Below are 23,957 nucleotides of genomic sequence, written 5' to 3'. Positions count from 1 at the left end.
CTCTAGTATAATAATCATCTGAAGACTTTTGTAATACAAATTTATAAGAATTACAAAATTCTTTGTGGGAGAATTTTTACTTAGCTGGGAGGATTTAATGAACTCACCACCAGTGAAGAGCTTTTTCTCACCTGGCTAACAAATAATCCACTCAGAAACTTACCTTGATTTCATTTTTTCACCTTTAAGAAATTCTGCTGTGATGAGATATTCCAATTTAAAATTTCTAACTTCTCTGTGCACTACTTTCCTTGAGTTGGGAGTACTACGACCAGTACTTACTCTAGAGTTATCTACAGGTTGCACTCTTTTAGCAGGGCTATAGTAGAAGTGTATTATATAATAAACACTTAGCCAACTAACTCAAAAAGAAAAGAACTCCCACTCCTCTGTGTCTTAAAAGGGTGCCATTTTTCTCTTCTCGTCTTGATTTAAATGATAGGTATGCATTGATAATTGAAGTATTTTTGTAAATGTCATGCTATAGCCACACATATATGCTTATTAAGTTATTACTACAACACTGCAATTTGTAGGGCACCAAAAAGCAGTGCAAAGCAATGAGTCTTTGTCAGTTATTCATTCTGCCATTGCAGCATGAAAGCAGTCATAGATAATACATAAAGAAATGGGCATAACTGTGTTCCAAAATGTTACTTATGAACAGAAATTTTAATTTCATGTAATTTTCACATCACAAAATATTCTTTTGATGTTTTTCAACCATTTAAAAATATAAAACTCATTCCTAGCACATGAGCCATATAAATCAAGACAGCAAGCTAGATCTGGCCCATGGCTCTCGTTTCCCAGCCCCTGATCTAAAGTGAAGTCCAACAGCTCTGGCAAGTGTGACTCTTGTTGGTTAATAATCATCTCATGCACCGAAAGGTCACTGGTTTGGTTCCGGGTCAGGCACATACCCAGGCTTCAATCCTCGGTCTGGTGGGTGTGGGTGGCAACCAATTAATGTTTCTCTCGAGTTTTCCCTCTCCCTCCCAGTCATTCTAAAAGATCAATAAAACCACTGAAAAAATAAAGAGAAGTCCAACAATTAACAAACATAGAACCTCCCATCAGTTTTCTTGTCTCACTCAAGTAGGACGAGCATAAGGGCTAGCCACCCCTTGAGAAAGCCTCAAGCCAAAAGGGACAAAGAGATCAGCATAAAAAGAAAAAAGATTAGGAAGTAAAGTCAATGGAGAGCATTATGCTAAGCAAAATAAGCCAGTTGGAGAAAGTTCAATATCACATGATCTCACTCATATGCGGGATATAAGGAACATAAACTGATGAACAGAAATATATCCAGAGACAAATGGCAGGGGGCAGGGGGTAGAGATCAACCAAAGGACTTGAAAGCATGCGTATCAGCATAACCAATGGACAGACACTGGGGCAGTGAGGGCTTGTCCTGGGGGGGTGGGGGTGGGGAAGGAAGGGTCAATGGGGAAAAAGGAGACATGTAAAACTTTAAAAAATAAGCCGAAACCGGTTTGGCTCAATGGATAGAGCGTCGGCTTGGGGACTGAAGGGTCCCGGGTTCGATTGCGGTCAAGGGCATGTACCTTGGTTGCGGGCACATCTCCAGTAGGGGGTGTGCAAGAGGCAGCTGATCGATGACTCTCTCTCGTCGGTGTTTCTAACTCGCTATCTCTCTCCCTTCCTCTCTGTACAAAATCAATAAAATATATTTTTTTAAAAAATAAAAAATAAAATAAAAATAAAAATAAAACTTTAAAAAATAAAATAAATATTAAAAAATAAATTAAATTTAAAAAGAAAATAAAGTCAAGATCTCTCAAAATGTCAGTTGAATAAGAAAGCGAACAGAAGGAAAACATAAGAGAAAAAGAGAGAGTATAAAACCAAGAGTGCCAACATCCAAAGTGCACCAAAAAGTGTGTGTGTGTGTGTGTGTGTGTGTAGTGGTGATTGGGGAAAGGACGGTATCCTTATGAAAAATTTTTTTAAGTTTACAGTTTTGTTACTTAAAGCAAAGATCACCAGACTAATAGAAAACAGTGAACTATTAAAAACTATTGAAAGGTAAAACAATAGAGGCACATCACCAAATTTCAGAATAATGATAAAGAGATAGTTAAAAGGTTCCAGGAAGAGGTAAATAAAAACAACCCTCAACGGGGATTGTACAAAGGAACAAAATCAGACAGAATAGCACTGGCAACACTGATTTCTTCAGAAAATGGAAGATACAGCCTCAAAGTTCTGAGGAAAAATATTTTCAACCTAGAATTTCATATTCAATAACGCTTTGTATATTTTCAAATATTTCTTTAATGTCTGGTCTAAAAGAAGATGACAACATATGCTTTTGCATTGAATCTGTTGTGATGACTTCCTTTATTTGAAGAATATGAAGAACACCTGGCCACTTTAGTGGACAGAGTGTCAGCCTGCGAACTGAAGGGCCCAGGGTTCCATTCCAGTCAAGGGCACATGCCCAGGTGGTGGGCTCAATCCCCAATAGGGGGTGTGCAGGAGGCAGCCAATCAACGAATGCCTCTCATCACTGATGTTTCTCATTAATGTTTCTCTCTCTCCCTTCCTCTCTGAAGTCAATAAACATATATATATATATATATTCTACATAGCCAAAACCAGTTTGGGTCAGCGTCAGCCTGCGGACTGAAAGGTCCTGGGTTCGATTCCAGTCAAGGGCATGTACCTTGATTGTGGGCACATCCCTAGTAGGGGTTGTGCAGGAGGCAGCTGATCGATGTTTCTTTCTCATTGATAGTTCTAACTTTCTATCTCTCTCCCTTCCTCTCTGTAAAAATTCAATAAAATATATTTTTAAATATATATATACTTATATATATATTTAAATATATATATATACTTATATATGTAAAATATATACATATATATATTTTTTTATTTTTTTTTAAATACAGAATACCTGGCCTCTTACAGCTATGTATTCTTTAAGAGGGATAGGCCTGCTCTCTGTGGTTCATGGATGAGAGGGTCGACCTAAGAACCAGGAGGTCACAGTCTGATTCCCACCCAGGCGCATGGCCAGCTGCGGGCTCCATCCCAGTGGCACTGTGCAGGAGGCAGCTGACCAATGATTCTCTCATCACTGATGTTTCTACCTCTCTCTCCCGCTCTGAAATCAATATAAATGTATTTTAAAGAAATAAATTTTAAAAAAGGAAGAGCACCCTGGCCTTTTCAAATATATGGCTACTTACTCTTCTTTCATACAATACAAAAAATATAAGAAGTGTAGAGCATTTATTTCTTAAATGTCTGCCTCAAGGTGAACTTCAAACCGTACTGATGCACTTTTACCACACTCTTACATTAAAACATACTGGTCATTTTAAACTCTGAATCTTTTTCTATGTGTGATTTTGTAACATCATGCATTGGTCATTTGTGGAAAATATTAGTTCACTATGTAGATTTTACAAATGTTGATATTTCATTGCACCATATCCCAGAAAAAAAGAATACTAATATCACTACCAATTTCATAAAAAATACCTTTTTAATATTCACTCTATTATTTTTGTTGTAATTCCTCACCTGAAGCTATTTTTCCACTGATATTTTTAGAGAGACTGGGAGGGGAGAGACAGAGTGGAACACCAATGTGAGACAAACACATTAACTGGTTGTCTCTCGCACCCATCCTGGCCAGGGCTGGGGACCTAGCCTGCAATCGAGGTACATGCCCTCAACTGGAATCGAACCCAGGGCCTTTCAGTACAGGGCTAACCTCTACCCACTGAGCCAAACCAGCAAGGGCAAAAATCCCTTTAAATATGAAGAATCTGTCAAGCTCATGGCAGCAGATTAAGTTTCCCAAAATTCTAATTTTTATTTAAAAGCTCTATATCTTCCTCTTAATTAAGTACTAAAAAAAGGCCTTTTCCGGGTAGCTCATTGGTTAGAGCATTGTCAAAAAATGCAAGGTTTTCCAGATCCCCAGTCGGGGCTCATATAAAAAGCAAACAATGAATGTATAAATAAGTAGAACAACAAAATGTTTCTCTCCTTCTCTCTCTCAATCAATAAAATAAAAAAATTTAAGGAGAAAAAAAAGGAGTCGTCAAAAGAAGCCTTTTTTAGGAAGCAACATTTGAAGTGAGGAGCCCTCCACACAAGGACACTGGTTCTCAAACTTGTGCATCAGAATCACCTGGAAGAGCTGTTACAGACTGCTGACCGGGCTGTGGTGGGCACACAATGTGCATTCCTAACAAGCTCACAGGTGATGCTGACCATGCTGGTCCGAAAGCTACAGGAGGCAGAGATCTCAGGGAACGGCTAAAGGGTGAATAACTTCCTTGTGTTAAATAGAGGAACAGAGAAAAAGGTCAGTTAGGAGGGAGGGCATGTACTTGTCATCACTTCAGAAACACTTAAAATGGTGAATTAATCTACCAGCTATGGCTTCCCAGGCTAGAGATGGAATCAGGTTGTTCAACAATACCTTGCATCTGCAAAGCATTTCACAGTTCATAAAAACATGTTCATATTTATTTAATTTGACTCAATGAGACGTATGTGAAGGACTATTAGCTACATTGTAGATAAACTGAAGGACAAAAACATCATGAACCTGAGGGAACCAGAAAACAAGTAGCAGAACTAGGTTGCCCGACACCAAACCCAGTGTTCCTTCCAGAACAGCAAGCTGGCTTTTTAAAAAGCAAAGATACAGGAGTTAATACTAACCAATTATTTCTCAATTCCATACCAAAAAACATGGTGGCTCCAGACTTCATTCGTTTTAGATACTGGTTAGAAAGCAACATTTCCTTAAGATTAACAGTGTTTAGTCCCATCTACTTATTTCTACCAGTTCAAAAACAAAGCATGTAGAAATACAGAGGGAATTTAGAGACTATTGTTCTCTTGCCTGCGTATACATTAGAGAGCCAACGGCATTACTCCAGTCCCTTAGCCACAGCAGTCAGTTTTCATCCTGTGCTCCTTCCCAATCTCCCACAATCCAGGTTCCCACAGAACACTGAGCCCCCCTTCTTACTACTCAGGAGGCCAGGAGCTTATACACCAATGCTCACCTCTAAGCATCTATTACCACTGAGTATCTTCTCCACCAATCAAACCCTTCTCTCTCGTTCTGTTAATCCGCACCTGAAGATACCCCATCCCCCACTGGTTTTTAGGAAAGAGTGAAAGGGCCCTGCGGGCAGTTCGCTTCCCGCCAGGGCACTTGCCCAGGTTTCAGGCTCAATTCCCAGTGTGGGGCGTGCAGAGGCAGCCAATCAATGATTCTCTCTCAACACTGATGGTTTTATCCCTCCCTTCCTCTTAAAATCAATGACAATATTAAAAAAAATGGGAGGGAGGGAGGGAGGGAGCACTGATGTGAAAGAGACACAGTCACAGGCTGCCTCCCGCACGCGCCTCTACCAGGGCTTGGATCAGGCCTGCAGCCCAGGTGGATGCCCTTGGCCGGAATCAAACCCAGATCCTCAGGTCCCTGAGCCAACATCCTAACCTTATTCTTAACATTCTTACCTGAATGCCTCAGTACTTCAAACCCAGAACATCCCAAACTAAAATAATATCCTGCCCTCACCACACACACACCCTGCCCTGAGCCTGAATTATTTTCTTTTTAATGTTTCGATAGATTTGAGAGGAAACATTGTGAGAAACGTACATTGGCTGCCAGCGATTGACCCAAAACCTGGGCATGTGCCCCCAGGAATCGAACCAGCGACCTCGTGGTGCATGTGACAACACTAAACCAACTGAGCAACACAGGCAGGGCCTGAATTCTTTCATTTGCTGTCAGCACTGTTCCCATCTCCATTGCCATGGCTACTCACAACTAGTTACTAATAAAAAACTAGCTGCCATTTCATTAATAACTACCAGTTAGTACTAGTTACTGTATACACATCATTCTATCAATAGCCCTATGAGGTAGGTAATTCTGTCCTTATTTCACAAATGAGAAAGCTTAGGCTGAGAAAAATTAATCTGTCCATGTCACAAGTAGGAAGTGACAAAGTAAACATCCAAACTCAAACATATCTCCCCAAGTCCATACCTTTGCCCCATAGCAAAATATTTATTTCTTTAATACCTGATATCAGTCCTCTACTACCCATTCCAAATTTGTCACCTAGAGAACTTCAATATTCTAACTCACGTGTCAAACACAAGGCCCGCGGGCCAAATCCGTCCCGCCAGGCCTTGCAATGTGGCCTGCACCGCGCTGTCATCACTGCACTCCGCTGCGTTTCCATCACAATGACAGTTTATGACTGTTCAGTAAACCATTCGGCCCGCGATTTAGGCTGGATTTTAGATTTTGGCCCCTTCTCTGATTGAGTTTGACACCCCTATTCTAACTGGTCTGCCCTCCGTCCTTGCCTTCCCTTCCCTTTCAATGTACCAAATGATCTTCCTGGTCACAAGTGTGATCCTTTTATCCTCCTGACATAAAAGGCCTTCAGGACCCCCCTTTAGTCTACAGGGACACCCTACAGGATGAATGCCAAACCCACAATCCCTTACCTGCAGTTCCAAACCTCAAAAACTTTGTAAAATTTTTAATATTTTTCATAAATATGCGCCCTAACCGGTTTGGGTCTGTGGATAGAGCGTCAACCTGCGTACTGCAAGGTCCCAGGTTGATTCCGGTCAAGGGCATGTACCTTGGTTGCAGGCATATCCCCAGTGGTGGATGTGCAGGAGGCAGCTGATTGATGTTTCTCTCTCATCAGATGTTTCTAACTATCCCTCTCCCTTCCTCTCTGTAAAAAAATCAATATATTTAAAAAAAAAATTTTGCAACAAAACCCACCCTGAATTTGGAAGGCTACTTATTGTCTATCCCATTAAATACATTTTTTAAAAATATTTATTTTATTGCCAAAACCGGTTTGGCTCAGTGGATAGAGCATCAGCCTGCGGACTGAAAGGTCCCAGGTTTGATTCCGGTCAAGGGCATGTACCTTGGTTGCAGGCATATCCCCAGTGGGAGGTGTGCAGGAGACAGCTGATCGATGTTTCTCTCTCATCGATGTTTCTAGCTCTCTATCCCTCTCTTCCTCTCTAAAGAAAATCAATAAAATATATTAAATTTTAAAGTGGGAGAGAGAGAAGCATCAATGATGAGAACCATTGACTGGCTGCCTCCTGGGGATCAAGCCGGCAACCCAGGCCTGTGCCCCTGGCCAGAATCCAACCTGGGACCCCTCAGTCTGCAAGCCGACGCTCTATCCACTGAGCCAAACCAGCCAGGACATTACATCAATATTGTGTCTGATAACGTGTTAACCCACTCCCCCGCTGGAGTATTAAAGACTTTACCAGGAAGAAGAAAATTTCCAAACTATTCTGAAGTCTAAAATCCAAGCGTTTCACAGAAGACGGGGTGGGGAACACCCTGAAATCACTTGGTCTGGGCCTGCCGAGGCATTTAGGGGTGCGTTAATTAAACGTTTGGTCAAATATAGCAAGCTAATAATTTTGTATGGCCCTCCAATGACGTTACAAACATCCAAATGGCCCTCAGCCGGAAAAAGGTTCCCCACCCTGAGGTAAGGCATTAGAGACCCCTCACCTAATCAGTCCAGGAACCCAAATGTCCACCAATCCCCTTACACATCCGTGCAGCGGAGGGATGTGTACGGCGCCCTGAGCTGCTCACCTTTCCAGAAGGTGCTGGGGCTCTCCCCGCAGCGAAGTCTCCCTGACAGCCTCGCCTAGCTTGTGCCTCACCCGCGGCAGGTTTCCTGTTTCCCGTGTGAATGGGCTCCGCACCGAGCATCTTATTCAACCACAGCGGCTGCAGCACTGGGGGCTCATCAATGCACAAGGAGCTGGACTGCGATTCCCAGTTCCCGTCAGAGCCCATCTCCCCCTCACCCCTAAACCTCAGTGTTCCCCCAGCCACCAGGCCCCTCGGGGCTATGCTCCCTGTCAGAGTTTCTCCTTCCCAATGTCATCTTAAGATTGCTTCCCGCCAGGCGCCTTCTCTTCGCCCCAAACTCTCCGAGGCCCTCTCTCTCCTCTCCAGCCCCTGGTCCTTCCCCCTCTCCCAGCGAGACAGCGCCTCTCAGCCTCCCTCCCCGGCCCCGGCCTTCCCCCCGCCCGTCCTCTCCCGGTCCGGGTCCCCGGCCCCAACCTGCTCTCCCAGCCGCACCCGCACCCGCACCCGCACCCCTCCCCGAGGAGCGGGGTCCCCTCCCCCGCGCCCGGCACCCCCTCCCCTCCCCTCCCCCGCCCCCCGGGGCCCGGCTCCCCCGGGACCTGCCCGCAGGCCGGGCCTCCCCCCGGGACCTGCCCCGCAGCCCGGCCCGCGCCGCTCACCCTGCTGGACGTCGCCGTTGCTGCCGCCCGGGAGGGGCACGCTGAGCTGGCGCTCGGGCTCGGGCAGGCAGCGCAGGCAGAAGGAGTGCAGGCAGGGCAGCAGCTTGGGCTCCGCCTCGCGCCGGCTCTGCAGGCTCTGCTGACACACGGCGCAGGTGTCCAGCAGCGAGGCCGGCGGCCCCGGGGGCGGCCCCGCCGAGGGGCCCGGGGCGGGCGCCGCGGCCGCGGCCGGGGCCGGGGCCGGCGCCGGCGCCGCGCCCCCGGGAGCCCCGGGCCCCGCGGAGGCTGCCGGGGCTGAGGCGGCCGGGGTCGAGCCGGAGGCCGCGGCCGCCCCCCCGTCGTCCGGCCCCGCCGCGGCGCCCTCCGCGCCGGCCCGGCCGCCTTCCTCCTCCTCCTCCTCCACCAGCACCGCGGCGAGAGGCGGCTCCGCCTCCTGCGCCGCGGGCCCGCCGGCCCCGGCCGTCCCCGGCGCGCTGCCGCTGCCCCCGCCGCCGCTCTCGCCGTCGCCGCCGCCTTTGTTTTCCGCCATGTTTTCCTCTTTGAACCCGCCGGACCGCCCCGCGCCGCCCGCCGCCCGCGCCGCCGCCCCCAGCCCAGCCGCAGCCGCAGCGAGAGCGGCCGCCGAGCGCGAGCAGGCGAACGAACGGCCGGGAGCGCGCCCGCACGCACGCGGCGCCCCCGCCCTCGCGTCGCGCGGCTGCGGAGGGCGGGGCGCGCGCACGCACGCACGCACGCAGGACGTCCCGGGGGGCGGGGCCTCGGGGCGGGCGCGGGCGCGGGGCAGGCCTCGCAGCTCCTCCAGACCCGGCGGCCGGCGCCGGGCGTGTGCGCCGCCGGGTGCCGCTCGGGGCCGGAGCCGGAGGCCCGGGCGCGCACCGCCTCCAGCGGCGCCTCTGGCTGGGCGCTGGGCGCGGCGCGGGGGCGGGGCGGGGAGAGGGAAAAGGCTGGAGGGCGGGAGGCCGGCTGGTTCCGGGCGGGCGGGCGGCGCGGTCCCCGCCGGTGGCGTCTCCCTGGGCCTCAGCGACGCGGCCAGACGCCCGGGCCTCGGGGCTGCGGGGTGCGGCCCCCTGGGTCTCAGGGCCGCGTTCCTGCGGGTGCTTGTGCCTCGGGGGCGCGGTAAAAGGGCTTTATTTATTTATTTTTTTTCACGGGGCCCGACCAGAAATAGGAAAAGACCGACAGCTGTGTGAGCTTCCTCTCAGACGCGGCTTCGTATCAGAAAACCGATCCACCGTGCGCCCCGTCCCAGCCGAGGTGGCGGGACCACAGCCGGCCTGCCCCCGGGGAGAGGGGCTGCGGGGCGGAAAGCCGCCGGGCCACGGCGACGGGCGTCCCGGGGAGCCGCCTGTCCGACCCCGCTGTCCCCTCAGCCCCCGGACCGCCTGTCCGACCCCGCTGTCCCCTCAGCCCCCGTACCGCCTGTCCGACCCCGCTGTCCCCTCAGCCCCCGGGACGGCCTGTCTGACCCCGCTGTCCCCTCAGCCCCCGGGACCGCCTGTCCGACCCCGCTGTCCCCTCAGCCCCCGGGACCGCCTGTCCGACCCCGCCGTCCCCTCAGCCCCCGGGACGGCCTGTCCGACCCCGCTGTCCCCTCAGCCCCCGGGACGGCCTGTCCGACCCCGCTGTCCCCTCAGCCCCCGGGACGGCCTGTCGGACCCCGCTGTCCCCTCAGCCCCCGGGACCGCCTGTCCGACCCCGCTGTCCCCTCAGCCCCCGGGACCGCCTGTCCGACCCCGCTGTCCCCTCAGCCCCCGGACCGCCTGTCCGACCCCGCTGTCCCCTCAGCCCCCGGACCGCCTGTCCGACCCCGCTGTCCCCTCAGCCCCCGGGACCGCCTGTCCGACCCCGCTGTCCCCTCAGCCCCCGGGACCGCCTGTCTGACCCCGCTGTCCCCCCCGGGACCGCCTGTCCGACCCCGCTGTCCCCTCAGCCCCCGGGACCGCCTGTCCGACCCCGCTGTCCCCTCAGCCCCCGGGACCGCCTGTCCGACCCCGCTGTCCCCTCAGCCCCCGGGACCGCCTGTCCGACCCCGCTGTCCCCCCCAGGACCGCCTGTCCGACCCCGCTGTCCCCCCCAGGACCGCCTGTCTGCCCCCGCTGTCCCCCCCGGGACCGCCTGTCTGACCCCGCTGTCCCCTCAGCCCCGGGACCGCCCTGTCCGACCCCGCTGTCCCCCCCCAGGACCGCCTGTCTGACCCCGCTGTCCCTCAGCCCCCGGGACGGCCTGTCTGACCCCGCTGTCCCCACCCCAGGACCGCCTGTCTGCCCCCCGCTGTCCCCCCGGGACCGCCTGTCTGACCCCGCTGTCCCCCCCCGGGACCGCCTGTCTGACCCCGCTGTCCCCCCCGGGACCGCCTGTCTGACCCCGCTGTCCCCCCAGGACCGCCTGTCTGACCCCGCTGTCCCCCCGGGACCGCCTGTCTGACCCCGCTGTCCCCCCCGGGACCGCCTGTCTGCCCCCGCTGTCCCCCCGGGACCGCCTGTCTGACCCCGCTGTCCCCCCGGGACCGCCTGTCTGACCCCGCTGTCCCCCCCGGGACCGCCTGTCTGACCCCGCTGTCCCCCCGGAGCCCCCGGCGTCCCGGGGAGTGGGATGGGGAGCCCTGCCGGTGCGGGCCATGGGAGCCTTGCGAGAGGGTCGTCTCTGTTTGACAACATGCGCGCGGTGGGGCGGGGGAGGGGTAGTTCTGCAACGTCCCGCTTTTTAAATTTATATATATATATATATATAATTATTATTATTATTGATTTTTTACAGAGAGAAAGGGAGAGAGATAGAAACATCAATGAGAGAGTCATCAATCAGCTGCCTCTTGCACACCTCCTACTGGGGATGTGCCCGCATCCAAGGCACATGCCCTTGACCGGAATGGAACCCGGGACCTTTCAGTCCGCAGGCCGATGCTCTACCCACTGAGCCACACTGGTTTCGGCCAGACGTCCCGCTTTTTAAATAATTTGTCCTGTGGCATTTTAAAAAGTCCCGATTTTTTAAAAGTCTAGTCACCTTAACAAAGGTCGTTTTCATGATAGGATCCTGAAGGGCTTTTCTTCTTTTAGCTGGTATAAACCCTTACAGGAAGCCACCTGAAAACATCTGGAATTGATTTGTTCAGGAAATACTGACCTCCTCTATGTATCATGTGTCGAGCAGTGTTTTAGAGACTCGGGCATTACAGCAAAGCGCAAAGGGGGTTCTGGACTTTAACTTTTAAACTTGCCAGCCCCCACCCCCATAAACAAGTAAACAAACAATAAATGTGCCAGTTTTGAAGCAATGCCTAAACATGCATCAGACCTCCAGATAACCCTCTTATTACCCCTGAAGGACTCGCCAATTTGGACCACCTGACACCGCACTGCTAACTATCTTGGACTGATCTTAGGGCTAAGAATACAGGACTAATTATGCTCAAGAATGCTGCTTCTATAGGAACTCTTTTCTTTCTTCTTACGGGGTTTCTACTATTGTGGTGTAACCACGAATCACACAAAGGACACTTCAATCAAGAAGTCGAATTACGGGGCTACAAGGGGGTAATAGCGCCAAATCTCGCAGCCCCGAAATGCTGGCACCCTCAGGCTTATATAGGCAAACATCACAAAGGTATCGGTGACATCTTCGGGTTTGGAATGAGGAAGCCGGTTTGTACAAAGCAATTACAGAAGCGAAACTGAGCAAGTTGTCTACAGGGATTAATTATAGTTTTGGGTCTTTGGAGCACTGAATCAATGGAAACACATTATCTGGAGCCACGGAGGCAATTTAGAATTGTGCCGTCTGGTCTTGGGACCACGGAGTCTACCGAAACGCGTTATCTGGAGCCATGAGGTTCCCCACAATTTAGAGTAATTGTCTGTCCTGGTCTCCAGGTTCAGAAGAATGTGTTTCAATGACCAGTAAGATCACAATCGAGGGGATATTCAAACCACCGCCAATGGAGTATTCAATCCATTGGGATGGCATATGTAAGTCCAGAAAATCAATAACTTTTCTACTGTTTTGTCAAGCAAATGAGTATGCAAGCCACACAGCAGGGTTAAAGTTAAACTGCAGTTTCTACCCAAGATGATTGCTACTATGCTTCATTGCCTAGTTGTGTTTCCGGCTTGCAAACCTTAAGATCCTTGAATAGCCGAAACCGGTTTGGCTCAGTGGTTTGATTCCGGACAAGGGCATGTACCTTGGTTGTGGGCACATCCCCAGTGGGGGGTGTACAAGAGGCAGCTGATAGATGTTTCTCTCTCATCCATGTTTCTAACTCTATCCCTCTCCTCTCTGTAAAAAAATCAATAAATATATATATTTTTTAAATCCTTGAATAAATCATTTATTTCTAATCAAAGCCTCCAAACTCTTTTTGAGTTTGTTCAACACTAATAAAGGAAGATTGAAAATCAATTTCTGACAATAACTCTAATTATGGGCAAGGCCTTCCATTTAGGTTCTTTTAACAGGCAGGTCAAGTTTCTCTTGAATCTGCAGGGACTTGGTTGCTTTTAGCTCAAAATAATCCCCAGACCCAAGTGGCACATCTTAGGGAGACCTATTCTGAACCCCTTTATTCACAATATCTAGAAGGTGGAAACAGCACGTGTCCGTTGAGTGATGAATAAACAAAATGTGGTGTGTTATTCAGCCTTACGAAAGGGTATCCTGACCCATGCAACAAAATGGATGAAACTTCTAGATATTATGCTAAATGAAATAAGCCAGGCACTAAAGGACAAGTACTAATATGTTTCTACTCACATGAAATACTTAAAGGAGTCAAGTTCATAGACAAAAAATAAAATGGTGTTTGCCAGGAGCTGGGGGAAGGAGAAAAAGGAGAGTTAATTGCCCTAACCGGTTTGGCTCATTGGATAGAGCGTTGGCCTGCAGACCGAAAGATCCCGGGTTCGATTCCGGTCAAGGGCATGTGCCTTGGTTGCGGGCACATCCCCAGTAGGGGGTGTGCAGGAGGCAGCTGACCCATGTTTCTCTCTCTTTGATGTTTCTATCTCTCTCCCTCTTCCTTCCTCTCTGTAAAACATCAATAAAACACACACACACACACATATATATATATATATATATATATATATACAGTATATATATATATTTTTTTAATGGAGAGTTATTTTTAATGGGTATGGAGTTCCATTTAGGAAAGATGAAAGTTTTGGAGGTGCATGGTGGTAATGGCTGCACAACAATGGGAATGTATATTAATGCTACTGAACTGTACACTTAAAAATGGTTTAAAAAATCGTTTAAAAGGTCCTGCTGGTATGGCTCCACGGTTAGGAATCAATCTATAAACCAGGAGGTCATGGTTTGATTCCTGGTTAGGGCACATGTCCGGGTTGTGGGCTCAGTTCCCAGTGGGGTGTGCAGGAGGTAGCCAATCAATGATTTTCTCTCATCATTGTTTCTATCTCTCTCTCTCCCTCTCCATCTCTCTTTTTAAAAAAATCAATGAAAACGTATAAAAAAAAGTTTGCCGAAACCGGTGTGGCTCAGTGGATAGAGCGTCGTTCTGTGGACTGAAGGGTCCCAGGTTCGATTCCGCTCAAGGGCATGTACATTGGTTGTGGGCACATCCCTGGTAGAGGGTGTGCAGGAGGCAGCTGGTCGATGTTTCTCTCTCATCAATATTTCTAGCTCTCTATCCCTCTCCCTTCCTCTCAGTAAAAAATTCAATAAAGAATATTTTAAAAATAATAATAAAAAATAAAAATAAAAGTTTACATAGATTCATATTTTTATAATGGCTTTGTGTTGAGAGAACCAGCTTGTAAAATCCACAGCATTTATGGATTACATTTTAGTAACAGTTTTATGTTCACATTAAATATATGTATTTTCAAATATATTTATATGTACGTCGTGGATATTTTTGGCAAATTACTAGAGGATTTTATCCTCTTATAAAACAAGTACTTTATAATGGAGACTCCTGGAAGACACCGCGTGTTCAAGGTTACAATCACCAGTAAGATATAAAAGCATCCTGTTGTGCCCCACGCTAGGATGCAATTAGAAGGATGTATCACCTTGTAATATTCTTTCCAATAATGCAGAGCCTCAATCTAATCATGAGACAACATCAGACCGTGGTGAATGACTGTCCCAGCTGCCGGCAGTCTATAAAATAATTGACCAGTATTCTTCAAAAGTGTCTACGTCTACTTTGTTCATTCTTTTTTAAATCATTTTTTACTTTTCAATTACAGTTGACATACAACATCATTTTTTGAGTAATCTATCTTTCTCCACTACTTTAAAAAGATTTTTAATACATTCTAAATTTTATGCACATCTAAGTCTATTTTTCTGCTTTCAATTTTTTTCCTTTGATCTGATTTAGATCCTGCACTACTGCCAATATGTGTGAAATATTATAGCTTTATATGATTATCTGGTTATTTGATACAGCTAACCACCTGTTCTCATCTTTATCAAATGTTATCTGGCTCTCCTCACACCCTTATTCTTCTATAAACTACAAAATCAATCCAGTAACTTTAACCAGATAAGCAAACACAAAGCAATTGGTATTTGGGTTTGGAGCTATAATGAAATTACAGGTTGATTTTGTTAAAAATTGGTATGCTTATGATAGATTTTAGTCTTCCTAGCCAAAAATTTTTAAATTGTAGTAAATTATTTCTTTAAAATAAATTTTATTTTTAAATATATTTTTATTGATTTAAGAGAAAAATACATTTCATTTTAATAAACATGTTCTGGAATGCCCAATGTGTATTAAATGCTGTACTAGGCATCAGAGGCACAAAAATTAAGCTATGGCCGTTAGGAACTCATACCCTGTCTGACAACTAAACAGTAGCTCTGCCATCATGTGTGATGGGTAAATATGATGGGGCATCTACTGCTTAAAGAGCAGAGATAGAGGAGAGCGGGATTGCCAAGGGCAGGATGGTGGCAGGCAGGGCTGCAAGAGGCACCGCCCCTCACCTGTTCTTTGAAGGATGAGCATACCTTCATCAGGAGGAAATGCGGAGGGTATTCTGAGGAGAGGCAATAAGCATAAGAAAAGAGACAAAATAATAAAAGTGTCTGTCAAGGTGGGTTTGGAGAATTAGGGAACTTTCACTATTTCTTGAATTGGTAAATAAGACTTAAAAGGTATCTGGTCTTAGATTTAGAAATGATGGCAGAACTTACTATGCAGTTTATGTGTTTTAATTAGCACGTTCCTTACAACAACCCTAATAAGATGGGTACAAATTTTGTGCACATTTTCTACCTGGGGAACAGACACAAAGGATAAAGAAGTGGCCTTGAAGTCACGGAGCTGTACTTGACCATCAAAGTTTCCTCCTGGAAATCCGACAACCAGCAGGCTCACTGCCTGCTTCTCTGGAAAGCTTTGTATGCCACGGCACAAAGTGTAGTTTTTAACTACAGGTAACAAAGAGGCAATAAAAAACAATTTTTAAGTGACTTCATAGGTTAATTTGGGGACATATTAGCTCGGAAGGAGCTCTGGGGGAGAGGTGTAGGGAAAGAATGTTTACAAGAACAGCGAAGAAGCCATTCCTAGCATTGAGATGAGCACCTGAAGTCCCGGCCAGCGGCGGTGCACACAGGAAGCTCGGGATTAGAGGAACAATTCCAAAGTAAATAAACAGGATTCTCGGCCAGCTGGATAAAAGGATTAAGGAGGTGCTAAGGATGAGCTGAGTCTGAGAATCTGGAAAAACATGCAGGGCCCCTGGCTAAAGATAACAGGTGAGTGAGTCACCGGTTTATTGGTGGAAATGGCAGCATCTGAGGATGGATGGCTCAGGTGTCTAACTGGCCAGAGCCTCAGGGGACACCAGCACGGCGGCAGGGGGCAGAGGGAGAAAAGGTGTCTACAAAAATGCAGGTGAAGACTGGTAAAACTGGTAGGGAGACAGTGAGCACAAAAATAGAAAGCACCACGCACCATACAAGAGGTACAAGCAAAGGAATGTGGGAGTTCAGAGGGAGATTACAACTTAATCTTCCCGAGCCTCTGTTTAGTCATCTGTAAAACAGCTGAATTAAGTAGTCCCTACAGCCTACACACACACACAGACACACATATATATAACATACACACACACACACATATATACACACACATATATAACACACACATGTATATATATAACACACATATATACACACACACATATAACACATACACACACACACACACACACACACACACACACACACACACACGGTGGAGATGGAGATTGAAAGGGCAGGGCGGGGCGAGGATGAGCTCCCAACTCCGCCCCGTAGGGCGGAGTTATCCCTAGCCCTCAAAACGCCTGGACCGGGAGAAATTCGCTCTCTTCCGCCATGCTGCCGGCATGAGTGGGGGAGCACATGCTAGCATGGTACAGGCTCTCTTGCTTATTGCATCGGACTTGGCTCCCTGGTGGTCCTTGGGGATCACGAAGTCTGGGCATAACAGAGATCATTTATCATTAAGGGGTGAATTTGTGGTATAGCCCACAGCTCCAAATCCAGGGCAGGGAGAGATTGCAATAACACAGGTATAGAAGCTTGTGGAAGAAGAGCAAGCGTGATGATGGGTTAGATTCAAATAGAGAAGAGGAAAAGCCTGAGTAGAAATAAAGACGTGAGGCCACTTAGTGCCCTGATGAACTCTGAGGTCTCAGCTGGAAATTCATGGGAACATGGTGTGAGGGAGGCAGGGTAAGGCCAGATGAGGCTGGTCCTTACGAACTGGAGGATGGAGTTTAGAAATGGCACAAAGGCAGCAGGCAGCTCCTGCAGACTCTTGGACAGGGTTGTGATACATTTAAAGTACAGGATATAGGTCATTTAATCTCCGCTATTTTATTGCCCAAAATGTCTATTGCTGTGACCCTTTCCCCCACGGCCATGTTCACAGGACAGTGAAGGATGTGTGTGCCGCCGGATCCATCCCTCCTAGGTCCCAAGCTCTCCAGCTCTGGTCCCGGTAAACAGCTGTCAACTCTCACCTTGCCCTTGGTGGGGAGAGCCGCTTTGTCCAAGTCCTGCCTCTGCACCAGGAGCAGCGCCCACTCAGCCACCGGCGGGTGGTGTTCACACAGGCCCAGCCAGCCCTCCGCGGCTCAGAAAAACTCAGACGCCCACCCCAGCGCCCCATCTCCCAGCAGGGGTCCACCAAGGCCTTTGTTACAGCTGCATCCGGGTTCATTCAGCTTCTCCTGCGGCTAAATCCTTCTCTCCTCATTCCCCCCCAGGTGCTAAGCCCAAGAACGCTCCATAAGAAACTTCCTGTGTGCTAATTTCCATCTCAGAATCATTTTTTTCCAGGAGAACCAAACTGCAACACTCATGAGAATTATATTTCCACTCCAACCTTTTTCTATGCTACTTACCGATTTAATGGTAGGAAATGTTGTGAGCGCAGATTTTGTTTTGAGCCATTTTTCTCAACCATTTTCACATTTGTAGCTTCCAACACCCAGATTTCCTTTTATAAAACCTCAGTATCTAAGATCACAGACCCCTTCAGGCAATACCCATCAGGTCACACGTGAAGAGAGGATAGTCACAAACAGCTAAGTCTAATGAACTCCTTGGGGAAGGAAATAATGGGATGGTGGTAGCCACGGTTGGCAGAATATACCCGTGGCTAACAGAGCACGTAGCTCGGTGCCCTGTGTATACACTTGGAGGTCACAGGTGCTCTGCAGAGGGAATCATAGCTGGAAAGTTCACAGAGTGCTGTTTCAGGTCACGAAGAAATTATGACATCATTGATTTTTTTTTTTTTTTGCAGTTGTCCAAATATCTTACACTTATATATTTTGCACACAGCACCATTAAAAAAAAAAAAAAAATCACCAGCCCTAGCCAGTTTGGCTCAGTGGATAGAGCAACTGAAGGATCCCAGGTTCAATTCCGGTCAAGGGCAGTTCCTTGGTATCGGGCACATCCCCAGTAGGGGGTGTGCAGGAGGCAGCTGATTGATGATTCTCTCTCATCGATGTTTCTAACTCTCTATCCCTCTCCCTCCCTCTCTGTAAAAAAAATAATAATAAAATATATATATTTTTAAATCACCAGCCATTTCACTACCAGATCGCTTTAGCTAAGCACATTATTGTCCTTCAGTTTAAAAGCATCATGAAAAAAGTTCAAAAATTTAAAACTTGGAATAAAAATAGGCAACAAACTGTTGTCATTCTAAAATTGGCGGGTAAGCAGTCAGTACTAGTGGAATGGTTGCCTCGTGTCCACAGCTTCGAAGTGTACTGCCCAGATGATGATTGTTCTGGCGGCTTTGGAGGGAAGAATGCAGTGTGGGAAAGGGACTGGGAGACTGGCCATCTGTTCCTGATGGCCTATGTCACTTCTGTCCTTAAGAGGTTTTGTTTCTCAAAATGCCTTTCCTCAGTAAGAGTAATAGATGTAGCTTAGACACAAGTAACATCCTGCTTACTGAAGGGACCAAGTCTGAACCCTGAGGTAGATGGGCTTACGTTGCACTCTGTATAATATATACAGATTCTGTAAAGGGAACCATATTGAAAGCTGGCTGTGTAACTGACATATTGCCAAAGAATAAATTATATCCTGTACTGTGATTATGTATTTGGCAATAATGAGTACTAGGAGAAAAGAGGAAAGTAGTGATTATACCAATTACAATTGATTAGTTGGCATTAACATAAAAAGATGTGCTTATTTTATTATACTTTCTTACTCCACAAGAAAGCTCTAATGTCTTAAGCTATCTGGTTCCTCTTCGAAATCCCTTTTTTTAATTGATTAGATTCAGTGAATTTGGAAGAAGACCGGAAATTTGTATTATTACTAATGATGAAATTTTATCTGGTTGTGCTACCATTTTCATTGTTTTATGTTATTATGGTTTCTAATCAGTTTTTCCTGTGCTATTGGAATGGCAACTGCATTTTTTAAACTTCATTTTTCAATTACAGTTTACATTCAATATTATTTTAGTTTAGTTTCAGGTATATGCATTTTAAAAATATTTAAAAAATATATTTTTATTTATTTCAGAGGGGAAAGAAGAGGGAAAGATAGAAACATCAATGATGAGAATCATTGATTGGCTGCCTCCTGCACGCCCCCTACTGGGGATCGAGCCCGAAACCCCAGCATGTGCCCTGATTGGGAATCAAATCATGACCTCCTGGTTCATAGGTCAGTGCTCAACCACTGAGCCAGCTGTGTATACATCCTTTTAATAGAACAAAATAATACAAAAGAACTATAATAATTCGAGCACATGAAGATCCACTGTTGTTTACTTTTTGTTAGAAATTGAGATGATAGAATTGAGATTAAGAAATTTTGGTGGGCCGAAACCGGTTTGGCTCCATGGATAGAGCATGGGCTTGGGGACTGAAGGGTCCCGGGTTCGATTCCGGTCAAGGGCATGTACCTTGGTTTCGGGCATATCCCCAGTAGGGGGTGTGCAAGAGGCAACTGATTGATGACTCTCTCTCATCGATGTTTCTAACTCTCTATCCCTCTCCCTTCCTCTCTGTACAAAATCAATACAACATATTTTAAAAAATCAATAAAACATATTAAAAAAAAAAAAAGGAAATTTTGGTGGCAAGATCATTGCAATTCTCTATAAAGTAGAACTCCAAAGTGTGACTTTGACAGTTTAGCAGAACAACTTGATAATCTTATATACTTCTGGTGAGGTGGACGCCCTTTACATTTTTAACGATGAAAATTAAATCTATTAAATTTATTTTTTAAAAAAATATATTTTATTGATTTTTGTACAGAAAGGAAGGGAGAGAGATAGTTAGAAACATCAATGAGAGAGAGTCATTGATCAGCTGCCTCTTGCACACCCCCTACTGGAGATATGCCCGCAACCAAGGTACATGCCCTTGGCCGGAATTGAAACTGGGACCCTTCAGTCCCCAAGCCGATGCTCTATCCATTGAGCCAAACCGGTCCCGGCTGAAGTCTATTAAATTTAAACTCTGGAAAAAAAAAACCAAAGATCCTTCAATGTGTGAAACACCAGAGTAAATTAACTAACTCTATTTTCCGAAGTCATGGAATGAACAGTCAGGTCTGAGTAATCAACTTTTAAGTGGCAGTGACCTTGTGCCCTCTATGGTCAAACGGGCACACTACAAGCAACAAGCAGCTCTCCTAGAAGTAGGAGAGCCCTGGTCCAGGGGCTCCGATGGTGGCAGTGTTGTCCTGATGTGCCGGGGTGGGGCACAGAGGAACCCACCAGTGGGTGCACGAGTGGAAGGAACAGCAGATTCCTGTCTCTCCCCACCTATCTATCGAACAATAAAGGAGAAAAAGGTTGTTTAAACAAGTAGGAGGGCATAACAATGAGAATTGAAGGGAAGACCTTCAAACTTAGTGTGAAAAGTAGAAGATATAAGACAAGGCAAAAAATACTTAAGTGTGACTGAGTAGATGTTCTTAGCTTATTGAGTGGATAAGATCTAATAATTATAAGCAAAAGCTGAACATAAAAGGTCACTAACAGAATTCAATTTAAGAAAGTTATTTTCCACAATGTAATATACAGTTGATGTATTATAGAATTATATACTTGAAACCTATATAAGTGTAGTTATTAGTGTTACCCCTCCTTCTCTTATTGTACTCAAGGCACTTCTTTTCACTTGTGAAATGCAATGGGACATTTGGGGTACTTCCCATTTAATTTCTAGGCTCTGCAGAGTGGGGCTATGTATTCATGTGAACAAAATTTAGTTATCACAAAATGTTGATATTCATTTTAGAAGCATTTCTGTCTGCAGCAATTAGTATATAAACTAATATTATTTTCCCCATTCTCTTCTATTGGTTTGACATTCTCTGTAATTAATTTTTTATGATGGTAAGAAATCAGTTTTGAGAAAAAAGTTTAACTCAATACAAACATTGCAGTTGGTATTAGTGGTTTTTACTGTACAGTAAAATCTCATTTCATGAATATAAATTGCTATGTTTTTATTTTTTAAAATATATTTTATTGATTTTGTACAGAGAGGAAGGAAGAGAGATAGTTAGAAATATCGATGAGAGAGTGTCATCGATCAGCTGCCTCTTTGCACACCCCCTACTGGGGATGTGCCAGCAACCAAGGTACATGCCCTTGACTGGAATCGAACCCGGGACCCTTCAGTCCCCAAGCCCATGCTCTATCCATTGAGCCAAACTGGTTTCGGCTAAATTGCTGTTTTTAAAAATAAATTGCTCTGTTGTATCCAGATATCATTAAAATGTAAATTTTCTGCTACTGTGAACAGACAAGACTGTTTCATCATTTAAGTAAAATAAATGCTAAGCACGTTGTTCACATCATCATCTTTTTGTGTGCCTTCTTATCTCCTCATGTTAGCTTGACAGTAACTTATGGTGTGCTGCTAGATAAGTCATCAAAATCCAGGGGTAAGAGTCCTGGTTGGTAAAATGTGGAAATTAAGGGCATGACTTGCAACTTCAGTTCCTATCTCACTGGACACAACCTAGTCACATGGTATATGACTGGGTGGAAAAACTGGGACATTAGTTTTAGCCGAGCTGCCCAGTGCCCAGCTACGACTTCTATAGTCATAGAAGGGGATAACAAGTTAGAGGGACAGAGTAGTTTCTGCTACCGTGTCAATGAGACAGTTCGCTCTGGGTTTAACCCATTCCCTCTCAAAAGACCTAAGATTCCAACCAAGTGAGACAGTCAGTAAAGGGATCATCTTGAATGTGTATATTTAAAAAGACAGTTATTAAAAACTCCAAATCTTGATCTATTGTTAATAACTACTTATCTCTGATCTCTCAACAAAACACTACAGCTGTTGAGTTTTGTGGCTGTTTCCCAGCCCAAGTATGTAGTTCATTAGTAAAAACACCCCAGTTCTACACCACGAAAATTACATCAGAATAAATGTAACACGTCTATTCCACTTTATAAAGAAAAACATCATGGAGGTGGGTAGACTGCTTATCATACTGGGCCAGCCAAGTCCAAGGAATTATCTCTTAACGTAGAGAGAGTCTGACGTATAATAGATACGTTACTTTTATCTGCACAACGCCCTCCTTCTGCTGGGCACTCACCACCCCCATCTTACCTTGGGGAATTACCACTCAAATCCAGTCACCTGGACAGCAGTCTTCTCATTCTGTCCTCACCTGGCAGGGGGTAAGAAACTTTGGAGTCTTTTAAAAATATTTTTAATGTTTTTTAAAAATTGATTTGAGAGAGAGAAACATCAATCAACTGCCTCCTGCATGTGCTCTGACTGAGAACCGAACTCACAACCTTCTGGTGTACAGAATGTTCCAACCAACCAAGCAACACTGGCCAAGGCAAGGATGTATTTCTTTTTAAAAAAAATATTTTTATTGACTTTTTACAGAGAGGAAAGGAGATAGAGAGCTAGAGAGAGAGAAACATCGACCAGCTGCCTCCTGCACACCCCTTACTGGGGATGTGCCCGCAACCCAGGTACATGCCCTTGACCGGAATCGAACCCAGGACCCTTCAGTCCGCAGACCGACGCTCTACCACTGAGCCAAACCGGTTTCGGCGTATTTCTTAAAAAATAAAAAAGATTTGCTTCTTGCACCATCTGCTTTCTCCAGTTTCCCATTTGTTTCTTCTTTGCCTTTCATGGTCAAGATGTCTCAGCTACCTGTCTGGTAATTGCCTGTTCATGTATTTTTTTTTTTTTTAAATGATATTTTTATTGATTTCAGAGATGAAGGGAGAAATATCAATGAGAATCATTGAATGGCCGTCTCTTACATGCACCCTATTGGGGATCAAGAGCGCAACTCAGGCATGTGCCCTTCACTGGAATAGAACCTGGGACCCTTCAGTCCACAGGCTGACGCTCTATCCACTGAGCCAAACCAACCAGAGCTTGCCTGTTCATATATATATTTTTAAAAATATATTTTATTGATTTTTTACAGAGAGGAAGAGGGATAGTTAGAAACATCGATCAGCTGCCTCCTGCATACCCACTGTTGGACTAGGCAACAGTGGAATTAACATTCCATGGGCAATAATAAAATTTTTTAAAAGCATCAAGATGCCCTAGCTGGTTTGGCTCAGCAGATAAGAGTGCTGGCCTGCAGACTGAAGGGTCCCAGGTTTGATTCTGCTCAAGGGCACATGCATGGTTGCAGGCTGTCCTCAGTAGGGGGCATACAAGTACAAGGCGGCAGCCAATCAATGATTCTCTTACCATTGATGTTTCTCTCTCCCTTCTCTGAAATCAATAAAAATATATATTTTTAAATCAAAAGGTTACATTTGATGCTCAAACTATCTTTAAAAAATGTCAAAAAGAAATATAGTACTGACTTGTGAAGTTCTTTATACATGAAGACTATCCTTTGATATGTTGCAAGTAAATTGGTCCAAAGGTTGTGGATTATTGTTAAGCTGATACGTTGCAAGTATTTTTTCTTGTATTTTCAAACCCTCACAGGTAGAGTGGGTAAGAGTACAACTTGGGGGCTAGACTGGGGTTCAAAACCTGAACGGCACTTTCTGGCGATAAAGCTCGGGCAAGTTAACTCAGCACCTGTTACAGGTTTGTGTATGGGAACAATAGTGCCTACTAAGGTTTTTGAGAATCAAATAGTTACTTTATTCC

At 46.1% G+C, this 23,957-nt stretch overlaps 1 protein-coding gene across 5 annotated transcripts in view; it reads right to left on the bottom strand.

Annotated features, from left to right (window-relative positions):
* Positions 1-8,942, bottom strand: part of TRIM33 (tripartite motif containing 33) — a 50,190-nt gene extending 41,248 nt beyond the window's left edge. For 2 of the 5 annotated variants that reach the window (XM_036452841.2, XM_036452842.2), the window contains exon 1: positions 8,329-8,942. In XM_036452841.2, the coding sequence (XP_036308734.1) occupies positions 8,329-8,857 (529 nt within the window). In that variant the 5' untranslated portion in view covers positions 8,858-8,942. The remainder of the gene's footprint in view (positions 1-8,328) is intronic. The other 3 variants (XM_036452839.2, XM_036452840.2, XM_036452838.2) reach the window with 2 other exon arrangements.
* Between the last annotated feature and the right edge of the window lie 15,015 nt (positions 8,943-23,957).

The sequence above is a fragment of the Pipistrellus kuhlii genome, unplaced genomic scaffold (assembly GCF_014108245.1).
Source record: "Pipistrellus kuhlii isolate mPipKuh1 unplaced genomic scaffold, mPipKuh1.p scaffold_m20_p_24, whole genome shotgun sequence".
Lineage (NCBI taxonomy): Eukaryota > Metazoa > Chordata > Mammalia > Chiroptera > Vespertilionidae > Pipistrellus > Pipistrellus kuhlii.
Note: the sequence above shows the minus strand (reverse complement) of the source record. Positions and strands in the feature narration are given on the sequence as shown.